The sequence below is a fragment of the Rattus norvegicus genome, chromosome 8, assembly GCF_036323735.1.
Source record: "Rattus norvegicus strain BN/NHsdMcwi chromosome 8, GRCr8, whole genome shotgun sequence".
Lineage (NCBI taxonomy): Eukaryota > Metazoa > Chordata > Mammalia > Rodentia > Muridae > Rattus > Rattus norvegicus.
Window position 1 is genome coordinate 85,809,758 of NC_086026.1, and position 19,637 is coordinate 85,829,394.

Genomic DNA, 19,637 nt, shown 5'->3' on the forward strand with positions numbered 1-19,637 from the left:
CATTAGTCGTTGTTCAATGTTTATAGTTAGGCTTTCTATTGCTGCAATTAAACACCATGATCAGAAGCAAGCTGGGGAGAAAACGGTTCACTTCCCTTACACTTCCACACCATAGTCCATCATCAGTAGCTGTTGGGGCAGGAACTCAAAGCTGCTCCTGCTGCTGCTGCTATTGTTTACTGGCTTTCCCCCTTGTAGCTTACTCAGACTACTTTTTTATACCTCCCAGAACAACCTGCCCGTGGGTGGCAGTGTTCACAGTGATCTGGGTTCACCCGCACCAATTATCAATCCAGAAAATGCCTTAACGACTTACCCACAGGCCAATTCTATGAAAGTATTTTCTCATTTAAGAGCCTGCCTTTAGCCAGCACTAAAAGATACTTCATTCTGATCACAGGATGATCAACCAGGAAGAAATTGTAATTCTAAGCACGTCTGTACTGAACTTGGAGCTAAATGATATCACAGATCAAATGGAGCTGACAGACATCTGAAGAATGTTTACCTAAGCATCCTATCTTGGATGCTCTTCTCAGCAGCCCTTAGAGATTTTTGTTATAAAATAGACCCATGCTGAAATGCAAAGTAAATCTCAGGGAATACAAAAATTTTGAAGTATTTCCATCTTCCCTGACCATGATTCAAAATCAATAGTAAAGGATTATTTAGAAATTACACAAATTCATTGAGGTTAAGCAATACTAAAGGATGATATAATCAAAAAGGAAATTTTTTAAATTCCTGGAAGTAAATGAATAAATATCCCAAGATGCTAAAACCTCTGGGGCGCACTGAAAGCAGCTGTAAAAGGGAAATTCACTGTGCTGAGTCCATATAGTAAAAAAAAAAAATCAAACGGAACGTAAATAAATGCCATAAAGATGCATCTCAAGACTTTAGAAAAGTGAATGATAAACCTGACCTAAAGCCAGTGGGTAGGAAGGAAGAGAACCAAGTCCAAAACCAATGAAGTAAAAGCAAAAGCCACAAAAAAATACTTCAAAGATTCAATGAAATTGAGTTAGTTCTATGAAAAGTTGAATAAAACTTGCAGACCCTTAACCAAATTAATCAAAATGAAGAAAAACAGGACCCCAATTAATAAAATTATAGATTGGTAGGGAGTATTATAACAAAATTTGAAAATGTATATGCTTAATTAAGTTGAAAAGCCTAAAAGAAATCAATGGATTTCTGGATACACCTGAAGCATCAAACTTAAGCCAAGAGGAGATTGATGATTTAAACGGATCATAAAAATAAGGAGATAAAAAGAGGGGCAAAAACCTTCACACAAAAGACAAAGGTTCAGGTATAGGTGGCTTGAGAATGTAATTCTACCACACTTTCAGAGAACTAAAGCCCAGTGCTTCTCAAATTCTTAAAACATTGGAAGTGGAAGAATCAATTCTAAGTGTCCTCTATAAAGTTGTCATTGTTCTAATTCCAAAGATAGGTCAAGTTCTAAAATGATGTAGAGTAGACCAATATGCCTGGTGAATATAGATGCAATATGTCTAACACAGACAGACACTCTCTCTCTCTCTCTCTCTCTCTCTCTCTCTCTCTCTCTCTCTCTTGGTTTGTTTTCATATTGCTGCAATAAACATCATGAACAGAAGCGACATAGGGAGAAATGTTTATTTCCCTTATGGTTACGGTCCATTGTGAGGGGAGTCTGGTCAGGAATTTAATGCATGAACCAAGGTACAGGAGCTGCAACAGAGGCCATGGAGGAAATCTGCTTACAGACTTGCTTACTGGCTTGATGTCTTAGCTTTGCTTTCACACAACTCAGGATCATCTGCCTCTGCTAACTCTGCCCTCTCACATCAATTAAGACCTCACAGTCTTGTACATGGACTGACTTGATGGAAGCATCTTCTCTGTTGAGTTTCCTTCTCCCCAAATGGCTCTAGTCTGCGTCAAGTAGAGAAAAGTAACCTGCGTAGCCGTCTACCCCAATCATGTTGACTTTATTCTGAGATGCAGGGATGGTTTAACTTAAACAAATCAAGAAATGTATAGGTAAGACTACATACATATGAGATAAAACCTCACAGCCTGCCTCACCCTAAACTGAGGAGTAATCCCCTTAAAATCAGAAATAAGACAGGGATATCACTATTCCTACTCCTTTTCAATATAGTACTTGAAACCCTAACTAGAGTCATAAGGCAAAACAAGAAAATTGAAGGGTACAAAGAGGAAAAGAAGACCTCAAATGACATTTACTTACAGGTGATATGATAGTGTCTTAGAGTTTTTAGTGCTCTGATAAAATACCATGACCATTTACATCACAGCCAATCATGGAAAGAAGTCAGAGCAGGAACTCAAGACAGGAACTAAGGCAGAGATCATGGAGAAATACTGCCTACTGGCTTGTGTCCAGTGGCTTAGTCTGCCTGCTAAGGTCTGCAGGGCCACCTGTCCGGGGATGCTATCATCTAGAGTGAATGAGGCCTTCCCACTGTAATCATTAATTAACACAATGTTCCAATGACTTGCCCACAGGCCAATCTTATGAAGGCCTTTTCTCAGTTAAGATTTTCTCTTTTCAGATATGTCTAAGTTTATGTTAAGTCAACAAAAACTAACTAGCACAGATAGGATACATCATAGAGTCCAATGATTCCACCAAACCCAAAATATCAACGTTTTCTGAAAAGTGACAGGATATCAAATTTTCTTACAAAAATGAAGACAAAATGGCAGCCGACAGATTGGGAAAAGGTCTTCACTAACCCTATGTCCAATAGAGGGTTAATATAAAAAATATACAAAGAACTCAAGAAGTTAGACTCCAAAAAAAAAAAAAACTCAATTAAAAATGGGGTGCAGAGCTAAACAGAATTCTCAACAGAGGAATCTCAAATGGCCAGGAAGCACCTGAAGAGATGTTCAACATCCTTAGTCATCAGGGAAATACAAATCATAACAACCCCGAGATTCCACCTCACACCAGTCAGAATTGCTAAGATCAAAAACTCAAGTGACAACACATGCTGCTGAGGATGCTAGAACATCCTTACGGGATGGAGGGAATACCCTTCCTTGCTTGTAGGAGTACAAACTTGTACAACCAGTCTGGAAATCAATCTGCTGGTTCCTCAAAAAAATGGAAATAATTCTACCTGAAGATCCAACTTTCCCAAAAGATGCTCCATCATACCACAATGACACGTGCTTCACTATGTTCACAGCAGCCTTATTTGTAATAGCCAGAAACTAGTAGCAATCCAGATTTTCTCAACCAAAGAATGAATACAGAAAATGTGGTTCATATACACAATGGAATACAATTTAGCTATTAAAAACAAAAACATTGTGAATTTTGCAGGCAAATGGATGGAACTAGAAAATATCACCCTTAGTGAGGTAACCCAGACCCAAAAGGATATGTATTTTATGTCCTCACTGATAAGCTAAAAAAGTAAAGAATGGCCAGGACACACCCCCACACACCCTAAGAAATCAAACAAGAAGGAAGGCCTAAGAGAGGAGGATGCTTCAATCTCACTTAGAAGAGGGAACAAAATAGTCACTGGAGTGCTGCGGCAGAGAGAGGGAGGGACCTGGGTGGCAGAGAGAAGGGAGAGGGAAAACCGGGGACAGAATCAGGTACGTTGGGGGACAGAAGAGAAGCCCTGAGGCCAGGTGAATTAATGGAAATATGCCACAGCTGGGGATGGGAGGGCCTGGAATGAGAGACGCTCCTAGGACTTAATGGAAGAGACCTTAGCTCAAATTCCCAACAGTGGGGAGATGAGACCTGAAGAAACTACCTTCAGTCCTAAGACAGGGCCCCTGGTGGCAGGATGGGGACCCCAACCCTTTAGAAGATTTAGCATGCCTTGTCTCAGGCAAAACTTACATTATGAGAGATAATTTTGCACACAATAAATGTATGTCTGTTTAATCCTTGTTGAACACATGCCCTACGGTTCCCCAACTGTAACCCTGAGTTTAAGAAACCACTTCTGTTTTGTTGAAATTGTTGTCAGCCTATGACATCATTGTGGCAGTGCCAAGCCTATGGATTCTGTGATTTTTCCCTATTCCTCTAGTTTACTCTTCACTGAGCTTCAGAGCCTTCCCATGAGTTACCTAGGTAACTTTTGTGACATTGCTCTGGTTTAGGGACGATGAAGGGCATGCCCATGGCAGACATGTTGGTGTTGTGTTGCCTCTACAAAACCACACTACACACCAGAGTCTATTACTCTCCAAACCACACATTTACCATTAATTATGTTTTTAATCCACATTTAAAATTTAGCTTGACAAGACAGACAGACAGACAGAAAGAAAGAAAGAAAGAGAGGAAAGAAAGAAAGAAAGAAAGAAAGAAAGAAAGAAAGAAGGAAAGAAAGGAGGGTCTCTGTTTATATTTTAGGTTGCAAAGCTAATAAAAGTTAAAAACACTGGTTTTTCTCTTGAGATCCAGGCTCAAAGAAAACTTTGGAATTCTAAGTCTATAAATTAAAATATACAAAAGGCAAAACTTACAGAATTTACCATGGTTGTATGTTTCTACATCGATTTGTAGCTGAACTCATTTTTTTTAAAGAAATGGTTTGTTTGTTTTATTATTCTTTTCATAGCTAACTTAAAATACACACGCTTGATCTTTTAAAAAAAAACACAAAGGTCTTTTCAAATAATGAAAAACAAGATCCTAGAGAAATAATCACAGAGTTCTAAAAGGGAAAAACATAAATTTATAAGTGAGTGTCTACGAATTTGATGACCTACAAATTCACCGCGGAGCCACTTTAATCCAGAAAATACAACATATTTGAATGCTTAGAGACTATGCAATAAATATGAATATAGACTAGAGAAAGTCTGTTGAATGTTCTTTGAAAACCAGAAGACTATTTTAGCACCTGGACTGAATTTGAAGGAAACTAAACTTGAATTAAAGTTTTGTGTAGACACCAAGAAAAAGTCAGTGGTTTTGGCTAGTTCAAGTGGTTTATTTAAAGACAGAACTTAACATAAAGTTCCTGGAACACTGCCTTATATTTGGCTGTAAGAAATAGTCATGTGTGTGTGTGTGTGTGTGTGTGTGTGTGTGTGTGTGTGTTTGTATATATATATTTATGTGAAGGAGAGAGAGAAGACGAAGAGAGACAGGGTTGGAATTGCAATAGAAATGCCTTTCACGTTGCTCATTGTTTAATTTATAGTATATAATTCTCCTTCTCAGCCAGGTAGTGAGTTCATGACACTGAAAATTAAGACAAACATTCTGAAAAATGAGCTTGAGCCTTGATTAATTCATCTTCACAGTCTTTAGGTTATCTTTTAAAAAATGAACACAGTTTTATGAAGTACAGAAAAAATGCAGTGATGTCCTATGCACCACCCCATGCACATGGGCGGGTTGAAAAGGCTGTCTATGAATGCACTGACTGATGGAATAGAATTCTGGATCCAGACCTTCACTGGGAAAGGGGCAGACGAATGCTGTCAAGAAAGAATAAATCATATATCTACTGAATGCACACAAACATGATAAATAGAGCAGTTTTACTAGCACCTTGATATCTAGGAGAAGGCATGAACAGACATGAAGAAATGGGGCTATAAAATGAAACTAAATACTAGAGCACGGAATGGCCAGAAAGGTCCTAGTCTTAAGACTTAATACAAGCACAGACTATTTCATGAAAGCCAGATGAGTGTAGAAATCCTTTGGAAACAATCCTCTTTCATCTTTATATTTTCAGGTAGATACAGTGAAACATAGGTGATGTATACATACGAGAACAAAACCCTGTTAGGATAGTGCTTTATTTGCAGTGCTGAAATGAATCCAAGTACTGAACTGAAATAGACACTTACTATTCAGAACTCAAAGAAGTAAATCTTCACAAAAGAACAGGGTTAGGACATAGGGACAGCCAGTGTTCTCATCACAGTGAAGATCTGCAGTGTGTGTGTGTGTGTGTGTGTGTGCGCGCGCGCACGCGTGCGCACGCGCGTGTGCTAACTCCTGACTCTTTTACTTAAACGTTTGAATTGAAAATTTTTAGCTTAAGATGAAATAAAAGATTGAGGGTCTTAATCTTAATTCAGACAAGGGAAAAATTGCTTGCATTCAAGGACAGGGCTGCCACGAAGAAAGAATCTATACTGTTTTGTCCCTCCTCTGTGGATTCATTGGTTCACTCTTGTGTTTTCACTGCTGGGTGATTGTTGTGTGTCTGTGGTTGTTGGGAAGACTGGACAAAGTGTGCCACCAGACAAACTTCCTGACCTTGTGCTTAGTAACCTTGCTTTCCCCCATGCAGATCTTTCTCGTTCCGTGAGAGGTTTGTGTGAAGGAGGCTCTTGGATTTGACACTGGAGACTAAATTTTTCCACATGTGGATAAGAGCAGTGGCTCCCAAACTTGGCTACAGTCAGAGTTATTTAGAGAAGATTGGTTTTATATAAGAAATTCTGTAGATATTTCTGAGGGTGATTCAAGTTTAGGAACAAAAATTTAATGTTAGTTAATTCTCTTTGGCTTGGAGTTATATTTGGCCTATTAGGGACTTCATTTATAACAGAATATTTATTCCAAATAAAACTGAGAGAACCAACTAGCTTCTGTGAACACTTAGTAGAAAAGCTTGAAAATGTGTATGGTTTTTGTACAGTATGAAGAAGAAAAAAAGCCAACCCAGAAACAAAACCTGGAAGGCCTGGGGTTGGGGATTTAGCTCAGTGGTAGAGCGCTTGCCTAGCAAGCACAAGGCCCTGGGTTCGGTCCCCAGCTCTGAAAAAAAAAACCTGGAAGGCCAATTAATGGACATGTTTTAAATTCAGAACCTAAACAATAGTTTTAAAAGTAATGTGTTTAGAAGACATACATTACGTAGTATATAATAGACACTTGATATATGGAGTTTTTTCTCAGCATGATGTACAGAGTCTTTGGTAAACTACACGAGGATAGCTACAGGACACACCTATTGTGATGTGGAATAAGGTCATGCCACACACAAAGCCTGTTTGCTCTTTGAAACACACCTTTGGATATTATCAGATCAGTTAGGTAACTGGTTCTAGGAAAACTGGTGTAGTAGTGTGTCCTTGCTCACTGCTCATGGACATCTGCCACAAACCACAAACCCAGAGGTGGCCCTAGAGAGCAGGGGGAGAGAGAAGCCCTCACTGCAGGCAGTGCATACATGGTACTCAATTTTGCTTTGTGTAGAAAGAGAGTGGCCTGATGTAAGACTCACAGTTGGTGGTTAATTTCTAGATCAGTGAGATGAAAAAAAAACAACAAATATGGAAATTTTAACCATGGAAGTGAAGGGGAAACAGCATGTAGGAGGCCATATGCTAGTGGTAAAAAAGTGTTCATATTTCTCTGGGAGACTCCATCTACCACAACATGCCCTCCATACCAAGGCGAAGTCAACAGATTATGCAATGCAAGTCTGCAGGGTCTCTTTACAACCTCTCTGTCCCCATGTGATGAAGTATTATGTTGCCTTAGTAGGAAGGACAGGAGCTAGCTCTGGGTATCACAGAATGGATTTCCCTTCCCTAAGGCTGGCTAGTCAAGAGCCTTCTAATGATGAATGGCAAGTTTTCCAGCAAAGTCAAAGACCTGTTAGGTAGCCCTTACTTTGGAAGATAGGAAGTAAATTGATCAAACGATTGTCCTATCTTAAAGGAGTCAAGGATGCCTTATAGCTGAAATGTATATTTACTTTGGATACAGAGTTTTTCTTTTTTTTTCTTACAACCAAAACACTTCCTACAGAACACTTGTCTTCCTTTGGGCAGCAGCAACTTAGCAATGCTTCCCCTGGTACCCATGCCTTTGCCTCCTTTCTCCAGCAAAATTTAGTGTATGCAGTAAAATGTGATTGTTGAAGATCTTTACATTGCTATGATATAGTCTATGATCAAAACAAATATGGGGGGAAAGGGTTATTGGGGTTATAGATCTTTATAAAGGTCTGTCTTTGAGAGAAGTCAGGACACGGAGTCAAGAAGGAGCACAGGTGTGCCTCTCGTGGCTCCTTCGCTTGGTTCTTTATACAACCCATGATTACCTGCTCAGAGTGGCACTATTTATAGCCTCAGCCCACCCATCAATCATTAATCAAGAAAATGTCTCACAGACTTGCCTACAGGCCAATCTGATAGAGGTCTTTTCTCAATTGAAGTTTCCTCTTCCCAGAGGCCTACAGCTTACGTTGAGAAAAAATAACCAGCAATGGCTCCATTCAGCATTTCGCATGCACATATTTAAGAGTTCTAGAAATCATGGTTACTACAAAGAGGAACAGAGTTCCAAGGATGAATATTTTGTCTTTTTTCTTCTATTACATAGTCTCGTGATATATTTATAATGCATTATAGAGAGATTCAAATAGAGCAAGTTTTAATTCTATGTATTAGAAGAAAACTACATATATTTGTGCAAACTAATGACTCTTCCTGTTCTTTAAAACTAGTCTCAAACAGACTACTACCCATAATCCATTGCTCTATGCATTGTATTCTTCTATGAGTGACAGACATATTCAGACATGAATTTGTATTTCCCAGGATAATGATGAATAAATTGGGTCAGTATTAGTTGTTATATATATCTTGTTGGAGATATAGTGGCAGAGATTGGCTAGAAATACACCAAATTCATTTCCCTTTCTACCAGAAATGAACTGAATTTCTCAGCTTTCCTTGGAGGTAAGTGAAAGTGAAAGGGATGTTCAAGACACTTAGGACTGACCCACTAAAGGGTCTGGAACACACACTGTATTTTTCATTAGCAAGGTAGATGTGTTGGATGGGTTCTATGAGCTCAGAAGATCATTCAGCCAGTAGAACTTGGAGTTACTAAATAGCTCTGTGACACCTGAATTCCAATTATTTTCAATTTGCATCCCAACTGTTCTCTTTGCTCTTTGTAATTATTTTTAGGTTGGTGAGAAATTCTCTCTCTCTCTCTCTCTCTCTCTCTCTCTCTCTCTCTCTCTCTCTCTGCATCTGTGCGTGTGTGTGTGTGTCCTTGATATTTGTGGTAAATGGGATATATCAATGAACAGTCTTTTTATTTTATATGTTCTTTGCTCACTCTAAAGCAGGACACGGGATTGCACATCGTACAATTGCCTTTGAGCTAGTGTCAGGATGGAAATTTGGAAAATTTTGGGACGTCTTTTTAGGAAAGAGATAAATATCTCTGTGTAAACTCAAAAGTGAACTTATATTTATTAAGAGGGTAAGGTAAATGGTAGCAATTATGTAGCTGTTGGCTAATAATCTTAGTGTTCTTCCCTCAGTGACATAGTTAGACTATAATATCCAGACTTCTGGAAGGTAGGTATGGTCCTGTAAGTGGTTGTCGAGTGCGAGTAAGACATGTTCATTGCTGTCACTGTCAAACAATAAACACTCCAGTGTGGCTAGGCTGTTTACTACGCATTCTTTCTCTGTTCTGAGGCTGAGTGACAAGCACTTTGGTGCCCTATGGTACATGTTGGAGAGTACCTAGTCTTTCTTAGGTGGCTGTTTTTAATGCTGATGGGGTCTGTGTTGCAGTGAAAGGGAGCTTCTGCTGTTGCTTATACAGTCCAGCACAGTACCAAAGATGATGCAGTCACCATGGATGCAATCATGGAGGAGAGTACAGATTTGCATTGGTATAGACCCATCCCTGAGCATTATGAACTGCATAATCGAATAAGCCTACAAGACAGATGTTGAAAAATCATCAGGAGAATAAAAATCAAAATATTGAGGGGCAGCATATCACAACAAACCAAAACAACAACAAACCAAACAAAAACAAACCTGAACTGTTCTTGAAGTTTGGCTTGAGGTCTAAACATGATTAGAACTTGGAGAATTTTGACATGGGTGTGGTGGATGCCCAGTGGAAAAGCCTGATCTACGCTCAGAGAGCAGAGCGCAGAACAAGTGCATGGGTCAGTGTACAAAAGGGAAAGAAGCCGAAACAAGAAACACAGACAACTGTTTCAGACTGAACCGATGCAAGGCTAAGGGTGACAAGTAGAGACAGCCGGCTCTGGTAAACTGCCTGTGATTGGCAAGAGAGGAAGATCAGCAGACAGAAATACATACATAGGCTAAGCTCCAAGCTCCTCTAGTTCGTCCTGGGAGCTGTTTTCATAAAACTGTTTTGGGAATCTCAAGACAGTGATGTCAGTATACTCATCCCCAACCAAGCCCAGTGCCTAAATTTCAATTTTCTTTTCCCTAAATTAAAGATTAACTTTAAAAATACATTTCTATCTTATTAATTAAAGCTAATAAGCAGATTTGTTACAGTCCCAGGGTATTTTGTTGAAGGAGACAGCAGAGGAATCATATGCTGTATCAGCTGACAGTGCTTGCTAAATATACCAACTTGGTCAATCCAGCCTCAGTAGAGACATCAGGTATCCCTGAGTATCGATACATGAGGGAGTCTAGACAAGACAATTCACCCAAGGCCAGTGTATAAAACTTTTCAGCTAAGTAGCTAAATGGCTAATGACTTTCGACCAACGCTTTGGAGTTGATTTGTTACATAACAATGAATAATTAATGTGTTCAGCCTATAAATGAAGCCTTTTATGATTTTCATAATAAAAATCAATAAATTATAATGAATAGTAACAACACTTTAAACAGTGTATCACTTTCTGATATATGAGAGAGAAGAAAAAACAAAGCCAGAACATCACCTATTTTTTTTTCTTTTTTTTTTTTTTTTGGAGCTGGGACCGAACCCAGGGCCTTGCGCTTGCTAGGCCCTACCACTGAGCTAAATCCCCAACCCCGAACATCACCTATTTTTAGCAAGCACGAATTGTCTTTATAAACATTTTTGGTTTGGGCTGGCTGGATTACCTTTTTTTAACTTTTTATTTTAATTAATTAACTAATTAATTTGGTATCATGGAAAACGGTGGATATGTAGGTAAGCATATAAATAATAGACGATCTTTTAATTGGACGACTTACTGAAACATGATTTGCTGTGAAGCATGTGCTGGAAAGCCATGCACAAGGGTTCTTCACCCTGTGTGATGCTTCTGCAAGCACACGGCACCTGAAGGACTGTCCCGAAGGTTCCTAGGTAGGCTGCCCTGCAGCTGTCACTCCCAGAACAAGTAAGGTCTTGCTTGCCCAGCATACTAATGCAGGTCTCATCTTCACGACACTTCCCAGCCACATGGGGCCAGCATTCTGTCTGGAATGTTCGGTAGTATGTCCTAAAAGAAAGAGTGAAGAACTGGATTTAGTCTACAGCTAGAGTGACTTCACGTTAACATGTGATGGTCTCTACGGAGTGAAACAATGGCCTGGGGCAGAATGAGATGTTGGTTCCAAGAGCTGACTTAGGGAGTGTGGAGAAGAAGAACAAAAATCAAAATAACGAAACCTTGTAAATGACTCTCCTTTCCTGAGGCTGATTTTCCCTTACAGCCTAGTTGTATCCCAATGCTTTGCAGCATGATCTACTTGAGAGATTTATTAAAGAACTTTTTGAAACCTCATATGATTTTGGAGATAACATTTAGACACCGTCCCCACCAAAAAAAAATTTCTTTATTGTGTTTCCATGCTTTCATACCAAATAGAATTTACAAAATTACTTTGAGATTTTTTTTTCTTTTTGATAGCAAAAACCTAAGGCTGTAGAACATGTCTCCCTGAAAGAAACTTTGCAATTTCTAGTAACCAATCAGATCATCCTACGGGGTGAGACTGAAGGCCCGACAATGAAGGGTCAATGGTGGGCAGAAATACGTTAATTGAAGCCAATTAGGCATTCAAATTCTTGTTCTCCTATTTAAATTTTAATATTACGACAGCCTCCTGCAAGATGTACTTGGAGGTGGGAAGTTTCACTAATCTACTTTTTCCTCGTCCCAGTGTAACCCCGTTGACTAAGCCTCCTTTTTGTTTGTCTTCCAGAATTAATTTGATTCCTTTTAATTGATTTATTGAGGCCAATTGTCAAAGCCTAGTTTGGACACAGGTGGTGGATCCTCACATCTACCAATTGGAATACAAAAAGCTGGCCTAGGCTCCCAGGACAAAGCTGTAATCCCATGTCTCCCAGGAAGCTGAAGCAGAGGACCTAGTGTGAGATAAGTGATGGCTCCCCATAAGAGCAGCCTTGTGGTTTAGTCCACAATCATCACCGCCTGCGTTGCTTAGCTGTGTCTCAAACTGTCTACCTAAGCATGTGCTTCTGACCGATGGAAAGATAAATGCACTTTGAACATAAAATCAGATGTGTTACAAAACACCTTAGTGAGAGAAGGCGAGCCGGACAGGCTGAGCTCTGTTCTTTCTAAGCATGGCTACCTGCACATAACAGCTTGATGTCAGGTAGCAGCTAGAGTGAGAGTTTTAACTAAGAACACAGATTGCTCATATTGTCACTCAAAAGCTGTAAGAGCCCCTCCATTGCAGTAGCCCTCGAGCCCTGGTGCCTCATTCCATGTAATTTCTGGCTTCCTTTTCTGTTGCTTTCCCCTTTCACTGTTCCTTCAGAGGATGCCATGTACTTTCAGTGACTTTGCAATATCTTGCCTGTTGGATTGCTTGATGTTCTCTCCAGAAGTAACTTAAAAGACTGACTCAGTCATTTCTTCCAGTTAGGTCAAACACTCCTTACTGGTAGCATTTCTTGAATTGCAACATTTTAGGTCTATTCTTATCTTCTTTATTGTATTCTTAAGGGGGCTGTTTATTTGTTTTTGATATTATAACTTAATTACAACATTTCCCCCTTCCCTTTTGAGAGGCTAGGATCCCTCCCTGGTAGGGAGCGGCCATGGGAGTTTTCCAAGATGACCAACTTCTTCAAACTAACCAACCCTGAATTAAGTAAGAAAAACTCTTCAGTGGCTTAAAACAATCCCAGACCTGTAGGAGACTGTATTTTTTGGTTTTGCAAACCCTCACTCTGCTTAGCAAAGGTTTTTTCTCTGTGTGTCTGCTGCATATGTGTGTTTCGTCATTCACAATAAACACCTTTCTTTACTGCTCATTCTACCCTTGGTGCCTTAAGATTTCTCTGCTGCCCTGTCTATGGGGTTCAAGATTTCCCCTGTTTTCTAATTCTTTAACTGGTAGAGAAAACAGTCCTGATCCAGATCTCTAGACTTAACCATTTTCCTCCCTCTAATCCCCTTTCATCTGAGAATTGCTCATTACTTTATATGGTATACATTTTCTTTGACTAAACTGTCCTCTTCGACTAAAATAAACAGGCAAAAAGAGACATTCCTAACTGATGCAAAGATGGGTGCCTGATTAGTGTATATTCTGAATAAACAAACAGACAACCAGTTTTTCTTTCTTCCATGACTGTAATGGCTGGTTTTTGTGTGTCCACTTGACATAAGCTAGAGCCATCTGAGAGGAAGAAACCTCAGTTAAGGAAATGCCTTCATGAGATTCAGCTGTAAGGCCATTTTCTTAATGGGGAGTGGTGCCATCCCTAGACTGGTGGTTCTGGGTTCTGTAAGAAAGTAGGATAAGCAAACCGGGGGAAGCAAGTCAGTAAGCAGTACCCCTCTATGGTCACTGTACCAGATCCTGCCTCCAAGATCTTGTTCTGTTTGGATTCTTGTGAAGAAAAGCAATATAGAAGTATAAAGTGCATAAACCCATGTTTTTGGGTCATGGTGCTTTATTTTAACAATAGAAACCCTGACTCAGACAGTAACAGGTAACATGAAGATGAGAAAGGGGAGAAGTACACAAATCTACAGGAAATGTCTGCACCATGCTCAAACTACTGTGTTCTTCTCAGTTCACAGCTTGAGAAAGAAAGTATTTGTTCTAAAGATTAAAGAGTTACCTTGCCAAAATTAACAACATTTTCAACACAACAGGCCATGAGCGGTGGTTCCTGCCTGTTAATCCAGTACTCAAAGAGTTGAGGCAGGAGGATTGTGAGTTCAAAGCCAGCTTGGTATACAGAGAAAGATCTTATCTAAAACGAACAAAAAACCCAACAACAACAAAGATTCCACAATCACATCAATAAAAAAAATTAACTACAAAGCTGATTGGGGACCAGTGAGATGTAAGAGGGATGAAGGCTAATTTTAAAAACCCTGACAAACTGAATTTAAATCACAGGACCCACATAGTGAAATAAGAGAGTCAACTCATAAAAATTGTTGTCTGTATGAACACACACACACACACACACACACACACACACACACACGCACACACACACACACGCATCCATGATAAATATGAACTTTGAAAAGATGATGTATAGTCCATCACTGTTTCACATAGCGAGTTTCTTTATTCTAAAATTCTGCATTTTACATTTGAATTTCAAAAAGGGCACCACACATGTACCGCACATTCAAAATGTGAATTGTCTGGCTCTATTTACACTATTTTGGATGATGGTGGGAGCTCTAGCAATGGACGGAGATCAGATGTTAGGATTGGACCATAATAAATAAGGTGCCGAAATAAGAAAGCAAGGTATGTGTGCTTTTACTCACCTGCATAATTCATCATTTCGGCAAGTGTGAATTACACTGAGGCAAGTGGGGGGTGGAACTACGTTCAGTGCACATGGCTTGCTGTGAAGAGTTTCTTTGGATTGTTGACAGGGTATATCAGATTGAGCACAGTCACAAAAAGCCAACATCTGGGCAGTGTTAAAAGGCATATTTTGATAGAAGAACCGTATGGCCGCTTGGCAGTGTTTCACATCACACAGATTTCCATTTGCTGTGCATGCTTTAAGGTAAAGGGCCAACTGTGCATTACAAACCACATCCCCTACACACGCCTCTGTCACTTCCAAACAAGACTGCATCTGTTTGAATCCTAAAAGCAATAAAACGCCCAAGTCACACAAAAGTAAGCTTAGGGTTGTACACATAGAACCGGCAAACAAAACTATGGGAATTCTACAAGTTGAGAATTCTACACAAAAGTGTACCAGGCTGATGGGATTTCTTTAAAGGCTTGATGGTGCAATATTTGAATCATCTTTCATCAATACTATAGACCTATTGTGATCCAGATTGTTCAGGAATGGACAGGACCAAAGTGGGGCTTTAGGCGATAAACATCCATGACTCTAAGTTTCTCAAAACAAGCATTTAATCTTCAGAAATAGAAATTGAACTATGTACCTGACAACGAGCTCAATGTCTCAAGTCAAAGTCATTCCTGTTCTGTCACAGTTAATTGCGAGTGTGTGGATAGGAAATTCCGAACAAAGGTTAGCACAGTTATTGCTGCCTAGGAAGATGCTTACATCCTGATGAAAACAGATACATATGACCACTGCCTCTGACGCCTCTACAGGCACACACAGAAACAGTTGACGTCAAACCTTTTAGCTTGTATTCTAAATATTCTTATGATTAATCCAAACCATTGGTTCCAGTAAAGAAGTATTTCTTCTAATACCCTAAAACAGAGGATGGAAGGGCAAAACAGTTCTCTTCATACTCATTGTTGGAAAGAACGCCAAGGTTTTGCTGCATAATTTCTGCAATTTTTAAGCCATACAAGTAATTTTGTATTGGCATATAATTGAGAATTTTCATAACATTTAAATCATAACATCTAGTTCATATAATGTAGGTAAAAATGATAGCTTATGCCTGTATCATGATATAAAGGAGTAGTTAGATTCCGTTTGTATTTATTATCTTTTTTCATGCTATCTAGAAAGAAAACAAAGAAAGTATTTCACTATTGAAAGGTTTTATGAATTTCCTAGAAGCTCTGAATGCATATGGTAAATATGTACAAATACAGGCAAATACATAAAAGCTTGTATAACACTTATTTAACCCTTGATACTTAAAATTAATGAGTGATGGGTGAAGAAATATGCAAGCAAATTGAAGAACCTCATTTTGTGAATTCACTTACTTGAAAACATAAATTAATGCTGATGACTGGATCATGTACAATTGTATAATGAAATAAAAAAAGAATCCAAAGAAAAAAGAACAGAGAAATAATCTCTGTACAAAAGAAAGGAAGAAAGAGAGAAAGGAAGAGAAATGTCTATACCAACAGATCATAAATCACATAGAAATGAGATTCAAAAAGTAATTTTTAAACCTGATTATTTAGGCTCTAAGAATTCTTAGGATTCATAGTTTTAGAGTTAGAGCCTTTTATTGACAGACTCTTTCACTGCATAAGCATTAACTTAGCTTTCCTGGGTACCAGGTGGCACACTTGAGAATGGTGGCATACAATCCCGGCTGCGGGCATCCCACAGTTTCGTCGGGAATAAACATAACTAAAGTCAACACAAAAGCCAAGAAACGACAACAGACCCGTGCAATCAGTGTTAAAGAAAGCAATGTGGTCATAATTTCATTTTAAAATATTTAATTAATGTTCTTATTTTGCAACTGTTAAGACGTCAAGCTTTTGTCTGATATAAACATCCTCTCATGACTGTGGTTGTCCTTCCTGGGCTCTCTTTGCTCCTTGCTCCTCAGCCCACGGCAAACCGACAGTTGTGCAACCATAGGCAAGTTCTTCCTCGTGCTGCGCGTTCCAACCTCAGAGACTGCATTGCCTCAGTTGTTGTTACTGTGCGTTTCTAGTTTTCTATTGATTAAGTCAAAAATCATCATTTCTTCTTGACTCCAACCTCTTATCCTTCTGACTAGGAGTTTCTATTTATGTGTTACTATGCCATATTAAATAAAATGCCAATCAATACATCAATCAATCAATTAATCTATCAACCAACAAACACAAAGTAGACTTTAGTGAGTCATACAGATTTTCTAAAATACAAACCCAGACTTACTAATACAATTAAACACTACAACTTGCAGCAAACTGACAAGTGTGTGTGCTATGGACTCAAATATATTCAAGAAACTGTCATCGACCCATCAATTTGTAATCACTTTATTTTTATTAACTGGATGATTCACAGAAGACACATATGCTTCTTCTATCCCTCCCACACCCATTCTTTAACACACGTCAAGAAAGAGACACATAGTTGGGCACAGTGGAGCATGTCTTTAATTTCAGCACTGGGGGTGGGGGTGTCGAGACAGGTCAACCTTGAGTTTAAGGCCAACCTGGTCTACGTAGTGACTTCCAGGATAGCCAGAGCTACATAGTGAGACCCTGTCTCAAAATAACAAGGAGAGAGAGAGAGAGAGAGAGAGAGAGAGAGAGAGAGAGAGAGAGAGAGAGAGATATCATATAATGTCATAACAAGAGACCAGAAAGGAAGAAAATTCCATCAAGAGGAGACCCTACAGGGCAATCTGAGCTTTCTGCTTCCAAACTGAGAGCTTCTTCCCTCAAGGTCATTTAGTCTATGGGGCTTTGTTCTCAGCCTGAGTAGAAACAACCAAGTCACTGTTTTTAGTATAAAAAATGAATTTCATTTCAGATAGTATACTATTTTTGTATGCTGTATATAATACAGTACAATAAAATATCTGTATATTAAATCCCAACCTCATGTCATTTTAGATGTATATATGTTATATTTGTATACATATACATGCATACACTTTTCCAAGAGTGTATTTTAAACAGTAGGTTCCTTTTTGAAAAGTAGTTAAAAGATAGTATGTTCTGGGGATAAACAATTGTGTGCCAATCAGACCTTCAGTGGAGTTATACAGTCATAGACAGACACATCAAAAATTACAAGACATTCCCAAATTTGGGTCAGAATCACTCCCATTTGTCCTCTCTTCCTTAATATAACAGAATCTGGAGCTAACAACTTTGGAATATTTTGATTTAAATGTCATAATCTCACAAAATATGCTTATAGTCAGCCAATAGATGTACTTTTATAAGGTGATAAATTGGATTAAGTATAACAGAAGACTGCTTTTAACTGGTATTTAATGTAAATGAGATCCTCAAAGACAACTGCAAGAATTAGCCATGAAGGAGAGATGAGTTTGTGTTCTGGAGCCTGGCTCTTCTCTACCCTGCTTTGCTGTGGATGGCTATTTTCTCTCTGCGTGGAGTCAGGCAACGGTGTTTTTATCGATTGTATAAACTCCTGCATTTTTCTTGCATTGACAGCTTGAAATTTGTTATCATTTGGTCCTGCTACCATTCTGGCTAAAGACACCATGAACTTTGTGATAATCTTGAGTAGTCCAATAGACTTGTAATTTATAAATGAGTGATCCCTTCCCCTCAATTTACATCTTCTATGCAAATCTCATATCTCTGCACCATACATGGAATCACATATAAAGTTCACACTTAGTACTTGAGATCATCATTTGCATATTTAGTAAACATTAGAGACTCAAAAATGTACATATTGGATCTGGGATTCTCTGTTCTTTTCTTCCAGGCTGTTCATATTACTGAAAGAACGACAAATGTATCATTGGTGATAGTGACAAAAAAACCCAACCAAACCAACCAACCAAACTAACAAAACACAAACCCAAAACAAAAACCCCCAAAACAAAAAAAAAAAAAAACAAACAAAGCAAAACTAAACAAAATAAAAAGCCTGGAAAATCTGTAGGATCAACTTCAACTCTTACTCATGTGACTCATGAATGTCAATATATATCCAGAATCTAAATTTTTTTTAATCAGTCCATCATCCAACATGCTTTTGCCACACAATCATTACAGTCGTGTAACAGTCGTGAGTACCATTGAGTGAGAGCTTACCTTTACACGTAATCTTCCAGGTATTGTGTTTACCCAGCAGGTCAGTGACTCACCTGGGCCATCACTCATATCCCTTAGAGATCCTCAAGAGGAGGACAAAGGATCAGTCTCTTGCAATAATAGAAGGGAACTCTGCAAGTCCACAGTGTTCTGTGCAAACACCCAAGTTCTTGTAGCAGTCACATTGCATTTCAGCTTCCCCATTAAATCCTGTGTTTGTTTCCAGGGATTCCCTGCTAAGCAATTTTCTCAGGGCATGCGTGCATGCAAGCCTGTTTTGCAACGTTCTTTTAGGAAAATGGCACGGGAAACTCCTTACTCGAGACTGTGAGAACCTGGAGAGCTATGATTTTGCTTGTGTAAGTTGCTCTTTATCTCAAGGGTTTAGAATGTATTATGAGGAATTAGAGGCTCTCTCTCTCTCTCTCTCTCTCTCTCTCTCTCTCTCTCTCCCTCCACCTCCCCCCCCACCCTCCCCCCTCCCCCTTCCCCCTCCCCCCTCCCCCTTCCCCCTCCCCCTTCCTCTCCCTCTCCTTCTCCCTCTCTCTTCTTTTTCAAGGTAGGGTCTCACTGTGTAGCTCTGGGTCTACTGGAACTCAATATGTAGACAAGGCTGGCCTCAAACTCACAGAAATTCACCTGCCTCTGTCTCCTGAGCACTGGGATTAAAGGCATGCATCATGACACATGTCCCTAAAATAGCAATTGCCTTCAATGAAGGACAGATTTCCTTCATTATGTGTAGGTCACTACATAGACCTAACACACTGTAAATGTTTCTTAACTGTTTGTACAATGAATAAATGAAAAATTGGCAATGTGCCTAAGTATTAAGTTCACATTGCTTTATTTTTCCTGAAAGGTACTTTGTCCATTTTCGTGGTATGGAGGTTTACAAACATTTAATTTCCAAGAGGAATTGAATAATAACCTTCTAGGTAGAGATGACAAATAGA

At 39.1% G+C, this 19,637-nt stretch overlaps 1 protein-coding gene across 4 annotated transcripts in view; it reads right to left on the reverse strand.

The window, feature by feature from the left end:
* Positions 1–19,637, reverse strand: part of Gfral (GDNF family receptor alpha like) — a 45,369-nt gene that overhangs the window by 11,421 nt on the left and 14,311 nt on the right. For 3 of the 4 annotated variants that reach the window (XM_039081963.2, NM_001401790.1, NM_001401789.1), the window contains 2 exons: positions 14,520–14,850; positions 10,993–11,243 (listed from right to left, as the gene is read on the reverse strand). In XM_039081963.2, coding sequence (XP_038937891.1) covers positions 10,993–11,243; positions 14,520–14,850 — 582 coding nt within the window. Of the gene's footprint in view, positions 1–10,992; positions 11,244–14,519; positions 14,851–15,638; positions 15,702–19,637 lie in introns of all 4 variants that reach the window. The other variant, NM_001191998.2, reaches the window with a different exon arrangement.